The 24,693-nt window shown below is 39.8% G+C and overlaps 1 protein-coding gene across 2 annotated transcripts in view; it reads right to left on the reverse strand.

Moving 5' to 3' along the window:
• NR3C1 (nuclear receptor subfamily 3 group C member 1) overlaps positions 1-24,693 on the reverse strand; it is a 156,840-nt gene that overhangs the window by 129,613 nt on the left and 2,534 nt on the right. For both annotated transcript variants that reach the window (XM_048859929.2, XM_048859928.2), the window contains exon 2: positions 22,724-23,894. In XM_048859929.2, the coding sequence (XP_048715886.1) occupies positions 22,724-23,880 (1,157 nt within the window). In that variant the 5' untranslated portion in view covers positions 23,881-23,894. The remainder of the gene's footprint in view (positions 1-22,723; positions 23,895-24,693) is intronic.

Raw genomic sequence — 24,693 nt, forward strand, 5'->3', positions numbered from 1 at the left:
GGCAGTTAGGAACCAGAAACCTTAACCAAGGGTCCTCCAGAGACCACAGAGGGGGAATATAGGAGCAGTTATCCTCAAACTGTGAAATCACTATCCCCAATTTACAGTTGGGTAACTGGGGCACAGAAGGTGAAGTGACTTGCCAAGCAAGCCAATGGCAGATGAGATTTTAAAAGTATTTCATGGATTTTTTAGAAAAATTAATATGCATGCAAGTATTTCAGTGTTAAGTTTCACAAAGTGTAATTTTATACATGTAACAACTATTCAGTATATGAACTCTGAAATGAAAAATGTATAGAAGTCCCAAACTTGCATCAGGCTCAGCTAGCAAGGATTTCTATGCTTTACAGTGCTTCCATCAATCCTGCAGTTAACACCATGGAGGCAGAGGCCTACACACATGTGAAGCCCATTGTAAGTTCAGGGCCATAGTTTGTTTGCCATATGTTTTCTTTATAGGACTGAGAAAGCAACATGATTATACTAGAGGGTTTGGAAAGATCACTGGATCATTGGTAAACAGGCTTTCAATACTTACCAGCTGAAAAATTTAATGATTTCTCTCTTTTTTAAAAAAAATTCCCTCCTATCTTTGTGGGGGTGAGAAAATCTTTCAGAATTCTGAAATGAGAGCAACAAGAGAGGGAAATCTCAGCTTCACAGTTGGGCCAACTGCCAACTCCTAACCAAGGGAACTGAGTTTGTTTGTGATCACAAATGTGTATGTATAGTCTGCACTGTCCCTCCTCTCTGCCTGACTACTCAACATTCTTATGAACAAGGAGGGTATTGAGATTTATAAGAAACTGGTCTCACTGAAATTTTTAGCAGAAGCATCCATTTGAATAATTAAAAATAGATACAGAATAGTAGACAAAAGTTTGCTGAAATAAGAAAAATGAAAACCCATAATTTAGTTTCACCTATGGCATAATAAGTTCTATATAACTTAATATTTAAAATGTTGATTTATAAAGAGCAGTTTCAACACTTGTGGCCCAGTTTTCTAAAGTGCTGAGCAATGGGAGCTGTGCGTACTCAGAACCTGTGGAAATCAACCTTATGGTTTCAATGTAACATTCTCTATTTAAGTAATCAAGTAATAATGACAAACTATGCAGAAAGTCTATTCAAACCAGCATTCCTACCTGATACTGCATATTCCACATGTGGTGGTTTTGTGATGCACTGCTCATTTGTGACCTGGCTTTATACCAAACTAAGGAACTGCATGTTGACTTGAATACTGCCACACTGTGAAAGGCAACTGCTTCATCTTCCTGAATGGTAGAATGTTATTAAAAGGCATGCAACTAGAAATTTGAAGTCCCCAAGAACTTAAAGCAACTGTATAGTAAACTGTTCCCTGTGAACTGCTAAACCGCTTCAGATTAAGTTTTCTATGACCATAATGCATAAATATAAGCACGATCACCAGCTGCTTGACACACAAAAAGTAACTGTAAAAATCCATCACAAAGAAAGAAGACTGTACTTTTGCAAAATCTAATTGTGAAGTGGAGTTTTCTAACTAAATTATATAGCAATGCACCTAGCTCATGAAGGTATACTACTAAAGCATACTGCTTTCGGACACAGCCAGCACCTTGATTTTGGAATGGCAATTACTTAAAGAGGAAGAGAACACTTATATAGCTTAAGGGCACAATCTGACCTGACCTTTTGCTTTTTCCCTTCATATATCTTAGTAAATATCATTGCCACCACTAGATGAAGTAGTGCCTTACCGATGACTAATTCCTATCATTCTACGAAGATGCCCAGAGCAGGTCTACATTTGAAACACTGCTGTGACTCAGCTGCACCAGTGCAGCGCTTCTCACTTCGGCTTACTTAATCCGCTCCGAGAGAGGCAGTAGCTATGTCGATGGGAGAAGCCCTCCTGTCGACATAACTCTGTCTGCACCAGGGAGTAGATCGGTATATCTGCATCACTCAGGGGTGTGGATTTTTCGCACCCTTGAGCGACTTAGTTATACCAATGTAAGTTTATAGTGCAGATTTGGGTCCAGGTTTCAGCCATTTGTCAGTCTCATCCCCACCCCCAAATCCAAAGAAAATGAGTTAAGGAAGTAAACAGACATAAGTATGTCTACACTTAAAACATTAAGGGCCTCTCCCAACAGCATAGGTAGTCCACCTCTCCAGGAAGTGATAGCTCGGTTGACAGAAGAATTCTTCCACCTACCTAGCACTGTCTATTCTGGGGGTTAGGTCGGTACAGCTGTATCTCTCATGGACATGGATTTTTCACACCCTGAGTGATGCAGCTACACAGAAGTAAATTCCTAGTTAGACCAGGCGTAAAGATTGTCTACAAAAAGAAAAAAAAGAGGGGATGGGGGAAAGTGGTGTGTGGCAGAAAGTAGTGTGTGTGTTATGCAATTAATGAGGAGCAGCACTCTGGGAGTCCTGACATACCCTTAGAGTTGTTACAAGAGCTATCAGTCTCTGCTTGGAGTCTGATGGAGGACAGAAAAACTTATTAAAAATACTCAAGCAAGGTTTGATTGGATAGTGCACTTGTCTGGCTATGCCAGAAGGAGGACAGAAGGCAATGGATATGTATTAATTAGGCCACAACTTTATTCCTAAATATCTGGGAATATGCAGCAGATAAAATTGTACAATGCAGGTAATTCCATAATCATTTACATATGCCCAAGGAGCTGCCGACAACCCTTCCCCATTACCCATCCTGGTCCCCCGGCATCCCACTGCTGCCTCTCCCAACCCTTAAATGAGGATTATGGGAGGCTATAAAGGAGGTGTGGGTTTGACTCCTTGCCATACCAGTCAAGGGAGCCACAAATCCCCCACCATCACACCATTTCCACTCCTTTAAACAATCTCCCTTTTAAATCCCTTCCCAATCTATTTTATCTGATTACCATATCCAATCCCTACTAAGTACCTGCACTGGACATCTGCCCCAAGCTTACATAACGAGTTGCAAGATTACAGCCTAACCCTCCTTTCATTCTTTGCCCCTGCCCCTCAAACCCCAACCCTTGCCATGGCCAATATAGCAGTGAAGAAAAAATTTTTTCCCAGCCCCCCAAGAAAGGAGTGACTAGCAAAATGTCCAAAGCAGATCATAACAAAAACCTGGTGTTTCAAATACTTCCATGTGCAAGAGGGCAGGTGCTGCACAGCCTGTTCAGGTGAAAAGAGGGCTTTCACTGTCCAGACAAGGACATAAATAGTCCTCCTCCCTCTGATCACCGGATGGAGGGATGGATCAGTGTCCCCACATGGACATGGGATGCAGCTGCCTGCATGTTGCAATTAACTCACTAGTTCTCTAGCTGTCCTTAAAGGGGGCAACACACCTTCTGCTCTCTAATCACCCTTAAAGGAGCAACAATTGTCCCAACCGCTTAATGTGGGGCAAGGTCATTCTGCCAAACTGGAAGGAGAGATGTTTAATAAACCAAAGTTTCCTAAAAGTATTTTTAAGAAAAAATCATTTTAAGAAGCTCTAGGTTATGTACTATGATGTACGGAATGCACACCTTCATGTGTAGATGATTAATAAAATATGAATTATTACACCATAACTCAATTGATGATGTGTCACCACTTAGTTACAAAATATGGGAGATAAGATTATTTCCACTTCTATGGAATGACCATAAAGGACTGATCTGGGGCTCTGCCAGATCTGAAATCAGGCACTGATTCTAGTTCTTGAATCTACATTATTTAACCTGCACTCCAGCAGTGAAATCCTGATCCCACTAAAGTCAATGCACGAATTATTTTAATGGGTCAGGCATTTCACTCTAGGATTTATTTTCTACTTGTTTTACTTCCTTGAAAAGTATAAGCTAGAGGATGTCTTCAACCCAAGCCTATATGGCACAACAATAAACTGTACACTTTCAGTGGTCACGGACCTGCAACTGATTGGTATATCCCTTGTCCTGAATTCAATATTCATGTTTAATTTGGGCTTAAGGACACAAGATTTATACTTGTTCTTTTTTAAGTCAATGCTCCATCCAATTCCCAGTCTCCTAGTGTTGAAAAAGCTTAAAACAGAGAGCTGTAGTTAAAAAACACATAGTCCTTTATTGAATTTATTTTTATTAAATGGTTTTGATGCAAACAATACTCCTGAGGGCATTCTGTGCCAAAAAATTAAAATTCTACACCAAAAAAAATAAAATTCTGCGCACAGTATTTTAAAATTCTGCACATTTTATTTGTCAAATAATTGTGGAGGCTGCATCATGGCATTGGGGAGCACAAGCCATAAACTGCAGAGGTGGGAGTTCACTGTGCAGCTCTCCCACGTGACACAGACTCAGCGGTGATGCTGCACCCAACCCTGACACAGCGCAAGGACTGGGCCTGCCCCAGAAACACTCCAGGTCCCTACCCCTCTGTGCCAGGTGCACCAGGTGTGGGAAGGCAGGCTCAGCAAGGCAGGATACACATGTGGAGGGATCCAGGTGTGGGTTGAGAGGGTTCTGTATGGGGCAATCTGGGTGTGGGAGGCTCAGTGGGGAATCCAGGTACAGGGGGGATCTGGATGCACAGGGGGGATCTGGATGCACAGGGCCTTGTTGCGGGGGTTCTGGGTGCAACGGTATTGGGACTCTGCAGGGGGGTCCAGGTGAAGGTGGTTGGGGCTCAGCAAGGCAGGGTCTGGTTGTGTGGGGATAGAGTTTGGCAGTGGGGTCTGGGTGTGGGAGAAGCTCGGTGCGGGGGGGGGTGTCCCAATGCTGGGGGAGTAGGGCTCAGTGGGGTAGGGATCCAGGTGCAGCTGGATGCCTAAGAACTTGTGCAAATAGCCCTTTGGTTAACACTACATACTACCTAAAAAACGACAACCGGTCAGATAAATATATATCAGTATCCCGAGCCTAGTATCCTGTTTTCCAGTTCCTGTAGAAATGAAAGAATTCCCATAGAAACCTTTGTGGTAAAGTTACAACAAACAGATGTACTACCAAGGGACTTCTTCCCATTTTTTTGATCAAGGCAACACTGGATCTTCATGGAAAAGATAAAATAGGGAAAAAATATCTAGAAGGTTGAGTATGCGTGAGAGAAGGAGAAATAAATGCCTCATGTACTAAGCAGCATTTTAGAAACCATTCACCACAACACTGCTTTCTTAAACATTTATTTATAATAAAAGGGTATATAAAGATCATAAACACCACTAGTGGTGCAGAAACATCTATCAGATCTATAAGAAATGTATCTATCAAGAAACTGACACCCTCCCCTTCAGTCCATTAACTCATCTCCTCAAAACTACCCTTTTGATTTTAAAATCAACCACTGAGATTTCTCTATATAGCATACACTATACACACTAACTAGGATTCTGATTTTGCGGAATTACTTTCCTAAGAGTCATCTGAGAGAGGCTGAGATGAAGTCAAAGCCTTGGCATTCCAGCTACACTGAGGACCTGAAGAGGACTACTAACAGAATTTAAATCTTCTGACACACCAGATATTCCAGCTGTGCTGATTCATTTCCCCGACATTGGGGTGTGGTTACTCCCAGAAACAACATTGATAACTGTATCAATTCTTGAAATACTTATGAACATTTTAGTTACTTAAACCAATGTTCACTCATTAAAGTGAAGAGAGTAAGAAATACTCTGTCATGAAGACTGTTTAAATAACGCAAATATTAAACCATACAGTCTCTTATTACTTTAGGGTGCATCAGAATTTCAATTCTGATGTATGCACTGTCAAGATTTGAGAGACAAAGGCTGGAAAACCAAAAAGACAACTTGTCATTATGGAACATGGTTATACCTCCTGTTTGCAAGTCAACAGATAGTTTTATTCACCCAGAACCGAGGATTTTTCACACCCAGCTTCATATTCAGGCTGCAGCCTGCCTTTTCTTCTTTAGCTAGTAATAAACCCATTTCAGAACACCATAGTTGAATACTGGATGACCTTTCTGAATGAGAGAGCACCATGGAGAAATCCAAATATACCAACTCATACTAATATTTCTTTTTCTGTATTGGCTTCGCTCATCTGTAACACAGGTCACATCTAGCAGAGCCCACAAATCCCAAGTGGGACTACAATATTCAAAAAATTGGACCAAGCTGCATTGGATTACAGCCTCCAAGATTCTGCAACTAGTTGACACAGCTTAAAAAATACTGACACTTGAAGGAGTGGAGTCACCGCCAGGTGGCAGCCTAGCAAAATCTCTTACTGCACAGGAAATGATCATTGCTTTGGCGGAATGTGGCTTGACTCCCAGTGAACTGAAGAGGACTTTGGCTATGAACACTGGCAGCCCTACTGACAACTTAGAGAAGGAGACTAAGAAGAGGGGTTCAAAATTAGAAGAAAAACAGCCAGTGGAGAATCAAAATTAAGGCCTAGGACTGGTATGAGACCTAGCAGCCAGGCTTAGCACTACACAAAATTTAGAGGCCACTGCATCAGAACCTATCAATAGGTTCCCTATATACACCACTGCTAACCTCTATCAATAATGCCAGACCCTCATGATTCTAAGTGTTGCTTCTCTCTAAAACTCTTTATGAAAGAATTTCAGTACTTGAGAAACAGAATAGGGCCCGTCTTGAGAAATAAAAAAGGTACCCAGAAAGACAATTTTCCCCAAATTCAATTTAAATAATCCTCTCAGTATTTAAAATACTTTCAGGAACTCAGGAACATTCTGATGACCTGACACTCCAGGAATTTCCTCTCACATACCAAGTTTTAAATTGCAGGTAGTCCAATACACCAAGAGCTACCAGCCCTGATGCTAGAGGATATGAGAGTCAGGAGCAGGAACAGGTCTCTGCCATCACAGTCAAAATCTGATACAAGACAGAGATACAAGACAAAAAAACCTTCAGATACAGTCAGGAGCTATGGGGACCAGCAATCCTTTGACTGACTGGACCTTCCTCAGGACTTGTTGTCAAAGGCAATGCTTACACATGGCCTTTCTAGTGGCTGGAAAAAGATATCCTCATGGTCAGGAGCAAAAAACAGCAGATTTTTCCTTGAATCTGAACAGCCACACCCCTGGATCTTCCTGCTGTGGCTGCAAACAAACAACAAAAGCCAAACAAACCACATTGCCTGAATCAGGGCATCATAGTTCTTAGTCCCAGACAGCCAGAAGTATTCCTGCATAGTGGGAAGTGTCCTCCCCCTCTGGGGAACCCAAGCACTCTTCAGGAGAGGAGTGCCTGCCCTGAGCCTATGCCAATAGTGTATGAAGAGCAGAGCATCTCCTAGCTCTCAAGGTGGATAAATACAAGTTACCTCTCTGGACACCAGAGCTGATGAGATGGACAGGAAACAGGAGAAGCAAAGGCCATGGGACCTGAAAGGGAATAGTGCCTCCTGATGTCGTCACACCTGAAATCATTTCCTAGTAGTGCAGTCCTCTAAAGGATGGAAACAAGCAATCATTACTATGCCCTCCACCTGCCTCTTTAAAAAGGCACCAGTTTAAGTGCTTCAGAGGAACTGCAATTAATCCTGCATAGTAGATTTTCCTGTGGTACAGATTCTTATAAACTTTCAAAAATTAGGTATTAGTTTAAGCCCAGAAGAAAGATTTGTTTAATCTGAGCCATATCTACATTCTTTGTTATAGCAAAAATACAAGTTTATGCAGAATTCATTTTTGATTAATTCTCATAATACATAAAAACTAATCTCAAAGGAGAACAGGTTTTTTGTTTTGAATACAGAAGAATTATGAACTGGAATTCAAGTAAAGGTTCAATTTATCATTGTAAACATTTTTATGTGTACGATTTCCATTTGCTTTCTCCAAGATATTAAAAAAAAACTATGCAGGTTAAAACTATAAACTGGAGTTTTGACAGTGTTTAGGGGTGTACATAAATGATACTGTATTAAACTTCAGGAATAACTGGAAATCTATTATAAAACCAGTATTATAAAACCAGTGCAGTTAACCATAAATCACAAATGTGCAGCTAACACCAACGCAGAAGACACTTTCTCAAAGGCATCAGTCCTTTGAGAGATGCTGTGGTACCTATTTAAACCAGGGAGTTGGCAATTTTTAAAATGATCACAACCCTTTTATTCCAGTTTGTTGTCCTTTCTTACATCAATTTAAGATCATCATCTGAAAGAGGTATTAATTGGAGTGCTAATTTCTAGAATAAAAATTACATCTATGTATTTTAAGTCCATTCTGACTAATAATGATCTCCAGTCTGTGTCTTGCAAATCCTTCGTCTTAACAAATGCTTAGCTTTGCCTCCAATTTATGACACTTTTAAAATGCCATCTACAAAGCAGATTTTTTAAATGCCTTTAAAAAACAACAGCTCACCTTTAAAATATCATTGTTTTCATGGGTCCTCAAATAGGCAGATTATTTTGAGTGTATATTTTAAAGTACATTTCTGTGTGCCCCATACCAGCTACAAGTCCAATACTTAAATAATCAGAAGGATTAATTCAATATCTCTGCAACACAGTGATGGGTAATGGAGGAAGCTGAAAAACTAATTTTCATCCATGTGCTATTTATCTCAAGCTCTCCTGACGAATGACAACACTGGATATATCTGCTGAAAGAGACACCTCTAGTCAAGTGCTGGTATATTGGTGGCATTGAGAAACATGGGGAGGCTAACAATGTATGCTGAAATGGAGTTGAGATAAAATTAAGCTCTCAAGGATTCCACACACGGGTTCTTGGTGGAGAGGAGATGTTACCCACCAAAACATACTGGAATTTGTCCAAGAGACAATGAACCCAATACTACAATGTCCACTCCTGATAAATCTTGAAGGTGAGTTTGCAGCACCCTGTGACAGACTGGGGTGAAGACTGATGTCTGATATATCCAACAGTGTAATCATGGATGCTCATCCTCTGTCCATAACGATAAAGAGATCCACCACCAGTGCCACTAAAGCCACTGAGTGGCATATTCCATACTGTACAAGGAGTGTTGACAGCTGAAATCTGCCTTATCTGACAATGAACATCCTAGGAAGGACCATCAAGTCACAAACTATTAAAAACTGATTTTATAACCTTGACAAAAAAAGACTAGGGTCAAATAAGTTACAAGGGCACAGAATTAAGTAATTTATTTTTGAGGAGCTGAGGGAATAATTACACAAGAACAGCTCCAACTGTGAAATTGGTAAGAATGACAGTGAACAACCAGCCAATGTAAATAACGCAGTGTCTACACAGACACTGTGTTGCTCTAATTACACTGACATACGCCCTATGCCTCTCATGGAAATGGAGTTATTATGTTGGTGTAGTAGGGCACTTAGGGCTTGTCTACACTTACCGGAGGATTGATGCGTGGTGATCGATGCATCAGCGGTCGATTTCGTGGGTCTACTGAAGACCCGCTAAATCGACCTCGGATCACTCTCCTGTCAACTCCAGTTACTCCACCTGAACAAGAAGTGCAAGGGGAGTCAATGGGAGAGCATCCCCCATCGACACAGCATAGTGTGGACCCCGCGGTAAGTAGATATAAGTACATCGACTTCAGCTATGTTATTCACATAGCTGAAGTTGCATAACTTAGACTGATCTCCCCCCGTAGTGTAGATGAGGCCTTACATCAGTGGGAACAAGGCTTTTGTTTAGACTCTTGACATAAGGCAGCTTACATCAACCCAATTCTGTAGGATAGATCTGGCTACATTAAAGTAATCATATCTACTTCTAGACAGTATTTATGCATGTTAAATATTTCATTGGGAAAAAAATAATTAAGTGGAACATCTGGTTTCCCAAGGCAAAACAAGAGCAAGACAGCAATATCCATCTCTAGGCAAATATCTAATACAAAAGAAAAAATAATCAGGGTCTATTTTTGTTGTTGCAAGTTTTTAAACCTCCTTTCTATAGCACAGGCTGATACAGTGTTAGTTTCAATATATGATCATCAGAGTTTTCCATATGTGCTTCACAGTTCCAGCCAACACGTGACAAATCATTTTGTGGACAGGTGGCCATTTCAACAGTAGCTTTCACATCTTGGTAACCAAATGAACTTTTACATTTTTAAATGCTGCTTCTGATCATAAAACAGATTGAAAGTTAATCCTTTGCAAGGGATGTTTTGTTATGAGACACAGCAATTGCTAAACAGTTAAAAGACAGAAACAGTGAGAAGGCTTATCCAAAACCCTTGGAGATTAAGTTCCTGTTACACATTTATATTTTTCCAGCTAAGGGTGCAACTGGAACTATTATTTTTAACAGTTATGAATTAAGAGTTTAACCAATGAACAAACAGTTATCCTATCCAGACAGTATTTTATTAGCTGTAGCCAAACAAAGAATAACTAAAAGCATTTGTTTTTAAAAAGGTGTCTTATTACCATTTGAAAAGTTGGAATCAAGAGTAATCTTTATAACAAGTTTGGAATTCAAAACTTAGGTCAGGATTCAGAGTTATGTTTAAACTGACATGCTCACTAAGATAGGGGACAGGCCCTTTTCCTTCCCGGTGTAACTGACTTCTGCTTTTCCTAGCAGACATGAGCTATCTAAATAATTAATAGTGTCACTAGTGGTTTAATTTTTCTTCAAGACAGACTCATATTTAACATATGCACAAGACATTAGCCAAAAATGTGTTCATTGCAAAATTATATTTAAACCATCACCAGCCATTCCTTGTGGTGTTTTTCTTGACACAGATATAACTAAAGTAGTACTGCACTGAAGGAAAAAGGGTGAAGCACTTAGCCAAACAGCACAAGAACCACATAATTTTTACTTTAATCTTCGTCAGTGATGGTCCACTGGTGTTATTTCTCTGAAAAGCAACTGAATAGACCAGTGGTTCCCAAACTTGTTCCGCTGCTTGTGCAGGGAAAGCCCCTACCGGGCTGGTTTGTTTACCTGCAGCGTCTGCAGGTTCGGCCAATCGTGGCTCCCACTGGCTGAGATTCGCTGCTCCAGGCCAATGGGGGCTGCTGGAAGCGGTGGCCGCTGGAAGTGGTGGCCAGTACGTCCCTTGGCCAGCGACGCTTCCAGCAGCTCCCATTGGCCTGGAGCAGCGAACCGCAGCCAGTGGGAGCCGCGATCGGCCGAACCTGCGGATGCGGCAGATAAACAAACTGGCCCGGCAGGGTCTTTCCCTGCACAAGTGGCGGAACAAATTTGGGAACCACTGGAATAGACTAAAAATAAATCTAAGCAGAGACAAAACTGTCAGAGAGAGTGATTTTGCCCTAAAAGAGAAATACTAAATACTCTATGCTGTAGCACTCCATGTTAAGTGAGAAACAAAAGAGATGACTACTAGCTATTCTCAAATTTGTAGTTTTCTTTTTCGTTATGTAGAAGAGATGCTAGTTTATTCTCCTCTCAATGACTACATGTCGTTCATTAACTTTAATTTACTGGTTCCTTCCAAATTAATCCCCAAAACCACTAAGTTTAAAAAAACAGACCACACATTCCCTTCCCTAAAAGAGTTATCCTAAGACACCATTAATTTAAAATAGTAGCCAAAAAGGCAAGAAGGGCTACTTTTCCATATTTTTAATCTTCTACCATTGGAGGCAGGGAAGAAAGGGAACCATACGTTACCTTGTGCTCCACCCTCCATTGCTTAAAACCTTAATAAAGAGCTGTAGTTATAAACACTGCACATCAGGGACACAGTGTTTTGTACAGTCATAAGAACACTGCTGGAGCTAAAGAAATAGTAATACACAAGCATCAAAAGGAACAGTAACTCCTGTCATATTGAAGGTAAGTCTCAGACAAAAATATTAACAGATACATTTTAGATTACTTATGGGGCTTAAGCTAAAGGTTGCATCAATTCCCATCTGATTCCTGAGGCTGCCAACACATCATTTGGCCCCTAGCATAAGTTACAGCATCTTTAATGCTGCTCTAACTTGCACCCGGCTCCAGTGGCCCCAAAGGCGCTACTCTGGTAGCTAGGGATCACCAAAGGGCAACTTTGTCTAGACACAAACCCTGCACCAGGCGCACCGACATATCCCCTACGCCAGAAGTACATGGAGAAGGTGCTGCTGAAACAGGTATGCCAGCTTTATGACACCTGGGGATTCCCCAGGAAGACTCAGTCAGTCTGTGCAGAGGGGCCTATCACAAAGGAACCACACTGGCGGCCAGGATCTGGCCTGTAGCTTCCAAAACTCAGTGAAAGATACTTCAGAATATGAGTCCTACCTACTTTCAAAATAAAATACTGGTTGGCATATTAACGGGTAATAAATACTTTAGCAAAATGCAAATTCCATCACCCTTATGCACATTTGGTAATATCTTTCTTCTGAGACTATTTTCAGAATAAGGTACTAGTCAACATGAATAAGAGTGGCAGAATCTGCCTCAGATTACTCAGGCATAAAATATACGAACGCTTTGGGCTGAACTCATTCAAATTCATGTTTACTGTATACAAATTAACAGTACATTCAGTGTTTTAACTAAACATAACACCTTAAATTCTGCCTGTTACAAGTGGTGCGGTTTTATACTGCATAATATTAACCAACACCACCAAAACTAGTTTTAGGCCCTCATTTTAATGTGATTTAAAAATGCTTTCTTAAAAAAAAAAAGGTGAATCCAAAGACAATCACTCTGCTCATTTTCTGAGTAAGAGTGGAAGTCAAAAGAAAAAAGTATACTGAATACCATTTTATTTATTTTTAAATTAAGTGGCATGGTGTCAGGTGAGGCAAATTTGAAAAACTTCCCTGGACTTCTAGATGTTTTTCTATAAGAGAATGTAAAAGAGGACTTTGTAATTCAAACAAAAAAGTGATTATTTAAGAATTTTAGATGTGATCTTTTTAATTCTGCCGCAAATAGCACTAAATAATTGACAACTTATTTTTGGTTACTCTTAATTAAAGGAAAATAAATCACAGTGATTTTAGAAATCCACGTTACCTGAAGAATACACATGAAAAATTATAGGAAAAGTAGAGGCGGAGGCTTGTCTTCATCCATCAGACAATTAAATTGCAGTGTAAAAGGCAGCAATCTTTAATACATTAATTTTACACACACTTGTAACTGCTGCTTCACACAATTTACTTATACAGTTTTTCAAAAAAGTCAATAGGATTTGATTAAATTGTAGTTTTATGGTTATCCCCAGCTGAAGAGTAAAACTAAGCAGTAAAAGTTCAATCTACTATTTAAAAACGGTTAAAGTATAAACAACACAGCATGATCAGATTGTTTTCTATAATTAAAACTAGGTTTAAACACAGATCACTGTACTAGAAAATTATGTAGACTATAACAACTCTAGTAAGGCCTATACAGCTTTTCATATAAACCTACTCAGCTCTCCTCCTAGTACAACTGGGTATTTCAAGCACAGGGGGACAAAAATGGATTAAATCTTGCACAACTGATCATTTAATGTAAATGCCCTGAGTTTCATAATATTTTAAGTCATGTGCTATAAAACATTCCTGATACAATCCCTTTTTGCCAAAAATGCCACACTATTTTTTAAAACTGTAAATATAGTAGTATTCCACCAAATTCACATAATCAAGACAAACACTGTAGTCCTAAATGCATTCTCCCACGCTGCAATAAATCTATTCTTTCAACAAGTTTACTTCTGTATAAAAGGATACATTTCAGCATGTATGCCATACAACCAACACACTGCAAACTCAGTCATGTTACAGACTAGCTGTATTCACTGAAGGAGCTAAACCAATAGTGGGTTTAGGTTTAAAAAATGAGGTGGGGAAGGATAATCTTTATCATCCATAAAGAATTAGCCAAAGGAACCTCACAAGCAGGAATGTCATTCAAGTCTTTAAACTGTTTAATTTCCCCCTCCCGATCCCCCCCCCACCCCACACTTTTAGAATCCATATATTCTGTCCAACAGCCTACTTTCATTTTTCATTCAAACATCCCAGAATCTATGAGGCTGCTGACATCAATATCACCCCAAATTAGCTCTGACACAGTGGAGTCCACCTATGCCTTCTATGAGAAAATGGTGAGTTATGCTTAGATCCTGTGGTGGATCACATTTTCTCCTATCAAGCACATCACTGTAAGTACTCAGGTTTCTATACACTGCAGGCTATATAAATAAAATGTTGAAAACCCAGTGAGCCACCAAGTACTCAGTTAAAGATGTTTTTAGTTCTCTCTTTAGCACTAATTACTCTAACAACCCCTCACATATTGTGTGACTGAATTTCCCGAGACAACTAGCTTTGAAGAGTCAGGCAGCTAGTAGCAGAACCTAGGTACCAAAAAGACAGACAGCAGTTGACCTTAACCTAGGTATAAGGGAGGAGGCAGAGAAAATTCATTTCAGGAGACTCGCTAGAGATCAACATGAGAACAGGTCAATTTCTTTTCTTTTCTTTTTTCTTACCTGAAGTCAGTTGATTCAGCCCTCTCCTAATTACTCCTTCCTCTTGCCAATATCTACATGGATATTTTTGTTTTTGTTTGTTTGTTTTTGGAGGCAACACCTCTTGACTGCAACTGACCAGAGAAACTGCGCCTAATGAGATATACATTTTCAGTTTTTCCTCCTTCGTTTATGGTCTTTGGCCTCTTTTCTCCTTTTTTACCTTTCCCATTAACTATTATCCCCTAATGTCTTCTAGCATTGGACATATTAGCAGATCCAGGGCATAACGACAGAAGCACTACCAACATTGGGACCAGCAAGGCCTGAAAAACTATAGACAACTTTCTAGCTCCAGGCCTACTTCACAGGATGAAACACTAACCATACTATGTCCCACAGAGCCAAGTCTGTATCTGAGAGGAATAGCACAGTTATGTAGTGGATTTAATTGTAACATTGCCAATGTAATGGTTTTGGAAGTTAACTTTTTACTAGGGCAGAATGAACTACATGAAGTATTTATTAGTAGTTGTGCAACAAGTTTCACTGGTATTTATGGCATATATTTGAACCAGTCACACATCACAAAATGCATTATTCAGTGAAGTTAACTGAAAAATATATTTAGTGAATACTATTCACCCAACCAAATACTATTCCCCCAAACATGTTTAATACATTTCCCCCAGATTTCACCCCCCTTTTTCTGTAAGAAATCATCAAGGTGTATCTTCTCAATTGCCTATATCCATTTCCTCTTTCTTTTCAACTGATTCCTCCACTTCATCATGATTTCTGACTCTTCCAGTCCAGCTAATAGCTCCAGCTCATCTTTCTTGATGCTCAAAATTTGTATGAGCAGCAGAGGCGTGAAAGTGAGGAGAGATTAATAAGACTAGGACTTTTCAGCTTGGAAAAGAGACAACTAAGCGGGGAGATGACAGAAGTATATAAAATCGTGACTGGTGTGGAGAAAGTAAATAAGGAAGCGCTATTTACTCCTTCTCAGAACACAAGAACTAGGGGTCACCAAATGAAATTAATAGGCAGGAGGTTTAAAACAAACAAAAGGAAATATTTCTTCACATAATGCACAATTAACCTGTGAAACTCTTTGCCAGGGGATGGTGTGAAGTCCAAGACTATAACAGGGTTCAAAAAAGTACTAGATACATTTATGGAGGATAGGTTCACTAATGGATATTAGCCAGAATGGGCAGGAATGGTGTCCCTATCTTCTGTTTGCCAGAAGCTGGGAATGGGCGACTGGGGATGGAAGACTTGATGATTACCTGTTCTGTTCATTCCCTCTGAAACACCTGGCACTGGCCACTGTCGGAAGACAGGATACTGGACTAGATGGATCTTTGGTCTGCCCCAGTACGGCTGTTCTTATGACTCTTGTCAGTTTTCCTGCTTCTGCAAGCCTTCTGAACATCAGTAGCTGAAAAGCTGCTGTGCTACAGCTTGGAAAGCTTTGAGGAGCAGCAGAAGCAAAGGAGCACACTGTCTGCAGGCTTAGGAATACAGTACTGCAGCAGTTACACCCAGTTCACATTTGGAAGACTATTTTCATAACCATAAGGTCTACAATTTTCTTAAAGTTTAGATTCTGCAGAAAACTGACAGCATTCACCTTCGAAAGCTTTATATGCTACATGGGCAAATGGACTTTTCCAAGTCCTGATTACCAGTGATCCCCCTGTAAGACAGTATGCTAAGAGGTTGAAATATTTTTAAAATTGCCTTACACCAATTCAAGACTGCAAGCCTAGGGACCAAGTCAGCATTAAGTGTTTTCATTAAACAACATCATTAAATACCATTTGACCAGAAGAGAAGCTTAACTTTCCTTCCCATGTATGTTTAATCAATACTTAACAGATTAACTATGCTAAAAACAAAGAGGATATGTCGACACAAGACCCTATGCCAGCATAACCCTCTAGTGTATCATAGGTTTCAGAGTAACAGCCGTGTTAGTCTGTATTTGCAAAAAAGAAAAGGAGTACTTGTGGCACCTTAGAGACTTCATCCGATGAAGTGAGCTGTAGCTCACGAAAGCTTATGCTCAAATAAATTGGTTAGTCTTTAAGGTGCCACAAGTACTCCTTTTCTTTTAGTGTATCATAGAATATCAGGGTTGGAAGGGATCTCAGGAGGTCATCTAGTCCAACCCCCTGCTCAAAGCAGGACCAATCCCCAATTTTTGCCCCAGATCCCTAAATGGCCCCCTCAAGGATTGAACTCACAACCCTGGGCTTAGCAGGCCAAAGCTCAAACCACAAACCTCCCCTACATGTAGCAAACATCAACAGAAGGTGTTTGTCTGCCAGTGTAGGAACATCACCTCGTCAAATGACATTAACTATGCCAACAGAATCACTCTTCTGTCAGCATAGCTGAAGCTACACTATGGTTTTTGTCGCACAGCTATGTCACTAGGGTTGTGTAGTCTTTTCACATCCATGACTGACAAAGTGATGCTGGTATAAGTTTTAAAAGTAGACCAAGCCATAGACTAAAATACTGACAAAGCACTTTTTTGGAACATAAGTTTAGCTGTTCTCCTCCTCCACCCCATCAACATAGTAAGTAAAGTCAAAATTCCAACCTTGACCTAAAGGAACCAGTTTCTCTAGAAATAAGGAGAGTAAAAGCTTCTTGGCAACTATTTCTGTGACAGGTGACCAGCCTCGCTATATTTTTTTACCTTTGGCAAGTCTTGTCTATAAAGTATCAATTTTTAAACCAGCAAAAGCTTGGACTACACAGCTATGTCAATACTTAAGAAACAGAATTTCTATTATTTTAACAGCACTGTGCCTAAAACTCATTAGAGACTAAAGGACAATTTTAAAAAACAAAACAGTGAAACAGTCTCATTTTCAATTGAAAAACAAAACAAAACACAATAAAGACCATATTTCTGGGAATGGATTCACAATTTTAGTAGTTATTTAAAATCAGAGTAAGAAAGCATTCTATCCTCACCTCCCCCCATACCGCATCTGGATGTTTGAGGTTTACTGACAAAAATCCAGCTACTGGTTTCAAAAGTTCCCTTTCCCTTCTCTGTCTGAATTAAATTCATTTGGGGGGAAATTCCTCATTTCAAAGTATGAAGAAAGAAAGAGTTAATGACAGGTAATGAAGCTCTGTGGGAAGTGAGAATGTCAGCACTTTTAAATAAACCATTTGTCATTTGAACAATGATGGATTATCAGTTTTGTTCTAAAGATGTCACTGGTCACGGCTAATGTCTGGCTACAACCCTATAGCTTTTTATCTGGCAGGGTGGATTAAAACAATTGATAATTTAAAACAAAAATTGATTTCTTATTAAATTAAATACAGATTAATTTAACAACTATTTAAAATTAAATTTGAAAGTGACAACCTATATTAATTTAAATTATTTGAATAGATGTAGGCCTTAAGTACAAAAAATATTAAGGAGTAGGTTTGCTGCCAAATTTTAAAGAAAGTCAGACCACTGAACTGGAGTTTGCTGAAGTGCTAAATCAGCTTTTGACAGCAGTAGCCTCTTCTGCAGGTCCAGAGAGAATATTCAGTTTAATCAGCTAGTTCGATTCAATGACTAGTTCATGTAAAGTTAAGAAACCAACTGGGAGTTGAAAAAGCAGAAAAATGGTTTTCCTCTTCCAAACTATGAATAAAAACTAGGTGTGAAAGGATGAAATCTACTAGTTTTAAAATCCTGAAGAACACGGTGATCAGAAACAATCAGTTTAGGTCACGAACTACAGATCATACTTTGTTTAATAAACCAGTTTGTTTTAAATGCATGTTGTTAAACTTTTTTTCTTATGTATGTATGAACAGTTTTAAGGTAGTTTTATTTAATAAAAAAATTAAAATGCCACTTTAGGGCATTTTTAACTGAATTTGAATTTCCATCCAAATTAGCTTCTGTGATAGATGTGCACCCTCCTGGTTAGCAAAAAGCAGGGTGGATAAAAATCAATGATTTTTTTTTAAATCAGATTTTTTTGATAAAATGCTTTTTGAGGAAAAAACCTATCTAAAGATAGTTTTAATTAAGATACATTATAGCTCAAAGATATCTAATAATGGAATAGGGATTATAAATTCTAATTCTATAGTATGAGACAATATATTCATGTAATGTTTAAAAAAAGTTTTGTAAATGAGTTCCAATAGGTCACGGATTAGGGACCCAATCTTATGGGGGGGTGGGGGGGAGGTTTCCCAGGGGCTTCTCTATAGATTATTTGGGTTAATCTTTCTATCTACCCTTCCAGACTCAGTCTAGAAGATATCATCAGAGATGCTTAGTTTTGCATTTCTCAAACTGTGGATTTGTGTCTCCAGATATAACATGCTTGTTAACAGCAAAAATGTTTTAAAATAAATAAATAATAAATAGAGGTGAGAAATAACAGACCTCAACCCTATTGTCCCTCTGCAAATTTGGGCACACAGAGTCAATCCCTTTGCACTTTTAGAAAGAGGTAAGTTTCAAAAAGTTCAATGAATAGAAGATTGGGGAGGAATAGATCTGGATAAGGAGAAGAAGTCTGGAGATAAATGTGAGAAGGGACGGACAGGCAGTAGAAACAAAAGTGAAACTGTTTGAGCAGCATATTCCAGAAGTCTTGAGGTCTTTCTGAGTGTAGCCTTCATTGATTTGAGGTCTGCCATACCATTCTCTCACTAGAAGGAAAAGCCTATAATGGCAGCAGGCCGTAAAAGAGACCCAGTTTGGGAATATTTTAATGAAGTTCTTCTACCTGTTGGTAAAACAGGCATGCATGCAAAATGCAAAAAGTGCAACAAAGAAATGCAAAGCCTCGTTGCCCGAATGAAACAACATCATGAGAAGTGTTCCTTCTCAGGAGGAAGCTGCGTTGAAGATGATGAAAGGAACATGTCTGAACATGCAGGCTCTTCAGGTTGGTAACAACCAACAAGAATGCACTTTTATGTAGAAATCCATGATTAAATCCAATTTTCCTGACTAGTGATTTAAATCAAATCGACCTTGGCAAAAAGAAGCACCAAATTTATTGTGAAGGCTACATTTAGTTGCAAACAACATGTTTTAATGGTTCCAACGAATGAGAATCAATCTCTCTTCCGGCAAATAACTAGACAGTACAAATGCAAAACCCAATTAAAATCAGTGATTTAAGATCACTTTGCTTTAGCTCAATCCACCCTGTCTTCTGTTATGGGTCCCATCCTTCAAGGGGCTCCACTGGACCCTTGTATGGAGTTTGATTAGTGAAATACAGTATTTCCCAATGGAAAATTTTAAACACATTGCTCAAGTCTGCCTCATAATAGCAGCAGCAACAAATATGAAATGCTGCTCTTTCTAGTTAATTTGGACTAGATACATTCTACACACAAATTACTAGAAAAGAACACTAAAGCAACTAACCTAGTGACAAAAATATAATACATAAAATCGGTGAAATAAATACATCCAACTAATGCATTTCTCATTAACATATTTAAATGTGAACTATTCCTAACAACCAAACTGTAGTCATCCTTAACTTCACCCTGTAATATAAAAGTGAAAAAAAAAAATCCACTAATGATGCAGAAAAAAACCTTATAAGGGTGGTCTGACAATTTACACAGCATTAATTTATAGATTATTATTTCCATGTGGATCTTTACAGTGGGATTTTTCTACACTTGTCTACTGAAGTTAAAATCTCAAATTTGAAAGCTTTGTTTTTCTTATTCGATTACATATTGGTTTTATAATGCTCATCATAAAATGCAACATATGATTATTTTTAATGTGCAAGGAAATTACAAGTCTCAAGGGCTACCACCACCAAATACTTTTAATTAACTTATCAAAAGGAATAATACAAGGACTCTAAATATTCAAAGTGCAGTATTTCCATTCTGGTATAATTCTAGTTCTCTGAAATTTCTATAATTCTCTGAAATTTCCCAGGTTCCCTACACTACAAATTGCTGTAAAACTCTAACAAAGAAAAAGACATTTATGATTTTAAAAAATTCAATACTGCCAAGGAATCCCAGGAACAAAAGTTGGTAAAAGGGTCACTTCCTGAAGCATCAACTACGCATACTTGAAAAATCAAAAAAACTACGATAAGCAATTTATAATATGTCTCATTTCAATGTGAATGGAAAAGGTGTAGCTTTGAAAGCTGTATTTGTACACCAGTAAGATCTCCAGCCACTAACTTGTAACTAGCAGAAAACTAACACAGTATTAAAATAAAAAATTCAAAAAAAAAATCAGAAATATGGTTTTCTTCATAAAAAGTATCAGAGGGGTAGCCGTGTTTGCCACTTTCACTGATCCAGGCTAAGAGTCCTGTGGCACCTTATAGACTAACAGACGTATTGGAGACATATTGGAGCATAAGCTTTCGTGGGTGAATACCCACTTCGTCAGTATTCACCCACGAAAGCTCATGCTCCAGTACGTCTGTTAGTCTATAAGGTGCCACAGGACTCTTTGCCGCTTTCATAAAAAGTGTTTATGCATAAAGCCAATAGTTGTAGATTTCTAAAACAGACTACACAAAAATTCAGTGAAAGCTGACAATTCATTGAGACAGATACCTCAACAAATGTTCCTAGGAATACATTCTATATAAGAAATAAAGAACTACTGAAGCCATACCACTTAAAAATAGGTGTTCCTACAAAGGTTAGGTCAAGCACCTGTGGTGTGAATGGGTAAGGAGGAAACGGATGGCTGCTCACTGAAAAAAATTTGGGAAAAGAATTGGCACTACCGTATGTTTCTCATCCAGGAGTGGAATGTGTTATTTCCCAGCCCTTACAGACCTTAATTCAAGAATACATATAATTTTTTTAAATGGCCATCCCAAAATAACTTTTGGAGTGTTAGTATCAATTTTAACAAAATGGTTATTTTTATTTGTGAATCAAAATGTTCCTCTGATTCAGTTCCACAGTTAAATTTTGCAAACCTGGATTGCCAGATGCAGCTGAATCTTACTGCAAATACCTTTACCTCAGGGGTGGGCAAACTTTTTGGCCCGAGGGCCACATTGGGGTTGCAAAACTGTATGGCGGGCCGGGTAGGGAAGGCTGTGCCTCCCCAAACAGCCTGGCCCCATGCCCTATCTGACCCTTCCCACTCCCCACCTCCTGACTGCCCCCCTCAGAACTCCCGACCCATCCAACCCCCCTGCTCCTTGTCCCCTGACCGCCCCCTCCGGGACCCCCACCCCAACAACCGCCCCCCCCCCGGATTCCACCCCCTATCCAACGCCCCCTGCTCCCTGTCCCCTGACCGCCCCGACCCCTATCCACACCACTGCCCCCTGACAGACTCCCTGGGACTCCCATGCCTTTCCAACCCTCCCTGTTCCCCCGTCCCCTGACTGCCCCCCCCCTGAATCTCCACCCCATCCAACTGCCTCCGACAGGCCCCCCAGGACTCCCACACCTATCAACCGCCCCCTGCTCCCTGTCCCCTGACTGCCCCCCGGGACCCTCCGGCCCCCTTACCAGAGCAGCATGTCTGGCAGCCGTACCACCCGGCCAGAGCCAGACACTCTGTCGCGCTGCCCTGCAGGAGCGCGCAGTCCCGTCGCCCACAGCGCTGCCTGCAAGGCGGCGTGGCTACAGGGAGGGGCCACAGCGAGGGAGGGGCCGGAGGCTAGCCTCCCCGGCCGGGAGCTCAAAGTCCGGGCAGAATGGTCTCGCGGGCCGGACGTGGCCCGCAGGCCGTAGTTTGCCCACCTCTACCTTATCTTTTATATGTTGCTATTAAACAAACAACTGCTATGGCTTTCAAACTTGGAATTTTGTTGTCCTGTGTACTGTACAATAAATAAAACACCAAGATAAACCTAGTTCAACTTAAAATCTAACTCTACAAACTTTCCCAGCAAGCAAATTATTTTTGTGATGAACATTCAGAGTAACATTGAAAAGAAAGAAAAAGAGGATATAATTATTAAACCCCTAATTCCTGAAAGTAAAATGACTTTTCCATATGCTTACAAATTGGTCTGAATCATTTTGTGTAGTAGATCTCTATTGAGTCTTCATATTTTCCCCTTATGTAATCTGTTGTAGTGTGCTTTATAAACAGAATACCAGTAATTTTCTTACACCCATAGATGAACAAATAAAATTACTTTTCTTCTATACTGTGTACGTGAAATGAAGTCTGCTATGAAAACCGAAGGTTACAAATGACAGAGAAAAGATGACCAACTTTAAAGAAAAGTCAGCTCATTTAAATTACAATGCTGAATAGCTATATTTCTAATATTTTAATAAAATTAGAAATAAAACTACTCTTACCTCAAATAGCCATTAGAAAAAACAGGTCTGCCAGAAAAGTTCAGGGTTCCCAAGGGGGTCATATTGTCATCCCCAGATCCCTGGCACCTATTCCAATTTTCTGAACCAGCAGGAAGAGATGGAATGACATTAAAAACTGGTTTCTGATCCTGCTGTTGAGAGAGAGATGCGGTATTCAAGTCATAATGATATAACTGTCCTCCAGAAGTACTGACGCCATGGACAGAAATGGCAGACATTTTATTACCCATTAGGTTAGACCCAGAAAAATTAGCTTGACAATAAACTGGGCCCATTTTCTCTTGTTTTATTACCCCGGGGGTGCAGAGTTCAATGAAGTCTTCCTTTTCTGTCTTCACTTGAGGCATCTGCATTTTGGGGCTGGGTGAAAGATCTCCATGCTCATTAATTTTAGGCTTAGTGTCTGGTAAAATGGGAGGCTTGCAATCTTCACTTGCATTTCCTTCAAGGAGAAATGCCTCATCCGCAGTCATAGGAGACAACAAATCCCCTTCATCTAGCAATGGGTCCAGTCTCCATGGGCTCCCATTTGGTTCCTTACCTGGCGACACTGGTGGCAATTCTAAATCCTGCAGAATATCAAAGGTGCTTTGGTCTTCAGAAAACAATTTCAAGTTGCCACCATTAGTGCCAGCCTGGCCTAAAGGGAGACTGCTGTTAGCCATAATTGGGAAGTCCTGCTCAAGGGGCACCGCAACAGATACTGTCCCCTTTGAGCCCTCTGCCAGGCTTGAGGACTTGTTCAAGCTTGCAATGCTTTCTTCCAAGAGCCTGAAATCTGTCTCCCCAGAAGAGATGCCAATTTGGCCCTGCTGTGGAAATCCAAGTTCATTTCCCATCACTTTTGACTCTGTCTCCCCCATATAGAGTCCCATTGAGAGCAACACTGCCTTTGAAAGATCCGGCTGAGGCGCATTGCTTACTAGTCCTTTTGAGAAGTCACCCAAAACAGACTGCTGTTTAGAATCCGACTGAGAAGACGCAGGCAGGGGAGATGTAGATGCAGGAGCCCTGACAGTAGCTCCACCCCTGAAGGTTGGACGAAAGTCCATCACAGTCCTTCCTTTGTCACTGAAGTGCACATTTTTCCCTGCTTCCTCCCCATCCGAGGGGCTTAGTGATTCTTTGGGGTCCATTATTTTAACACTGGCTATTAAAAGAAGAAAGATATTTGTGCAGTTAGCACAGTAGTAAATGTTTTCACAACACAAGAAACGCAGATTAGCAGCATGGTGAACCTAGTTTAGCCACAGCAGATTGATTTTACACAAGCCTAACATTTCTTGCTGTCACTGAACAAATTTGACTGCTGGTAACTATAACATTGACTATATTTAAAAGCTTTTCTGAACTCTGGTTCTGTAGTAATAGCAGGCAAACTGACTTTTCCCCCCGCCCTCCCTCAAGATTAATTTTTCACAATTCCACCTATCTCAGCTATTTATCTGTCCAATAAAAGGAATATCAGATTAATAATGTCTTTAATTAACTAAGTTACAATTGCTTATGTGTGTTTTTTTAAAACCTTAATTAGGCTTGCAATGCACTTTTCTTTTTTAGAAGACAATATATTATTACAACCTCCCTTTCCAAATCAATCTCCCCTTTTTCTGGAGAGTTCAGATGCATCTGCTGGCATGGGTAAATCACTGTTAGAATTCTCCACCTGCTTCCTCACAAATTCCCCACTGCCTGACTAGACACACAACCCAATTGTATTACTACCGCTCTCTGATCTACTACTGTAACCTTTCCATCAGAAATTATGTATGTATATATATAAAAGATGGAAAGTTTGCTAACTTCTGATCAGATGATCACTGCTCCCAAAGAGTTCTCAAATGTAACTTATACACCCTGAAATCTGAACACAAAATGGAAGCTTTTAAAAAAAAAATTACAACCCTCATTTCCTGATCTTCCAATAAACATCTAAAGGAAAAATAAAG

The sequence above is a fragment of the Caretta caretta genome, chromosome 8 (assembly GCF_965140235.1).
Source record: "Caretta caretta isolate rCarCar2 chromosome 8, rCarCar1.hap1, whole genome shotgun sequence".
Classification (NCBI taxonomy): domain Eukaryota; kingdom Metazoa; phylum Chordata; order Testudines; family Cheloniidae; genus Caretta; species Caretta caretta.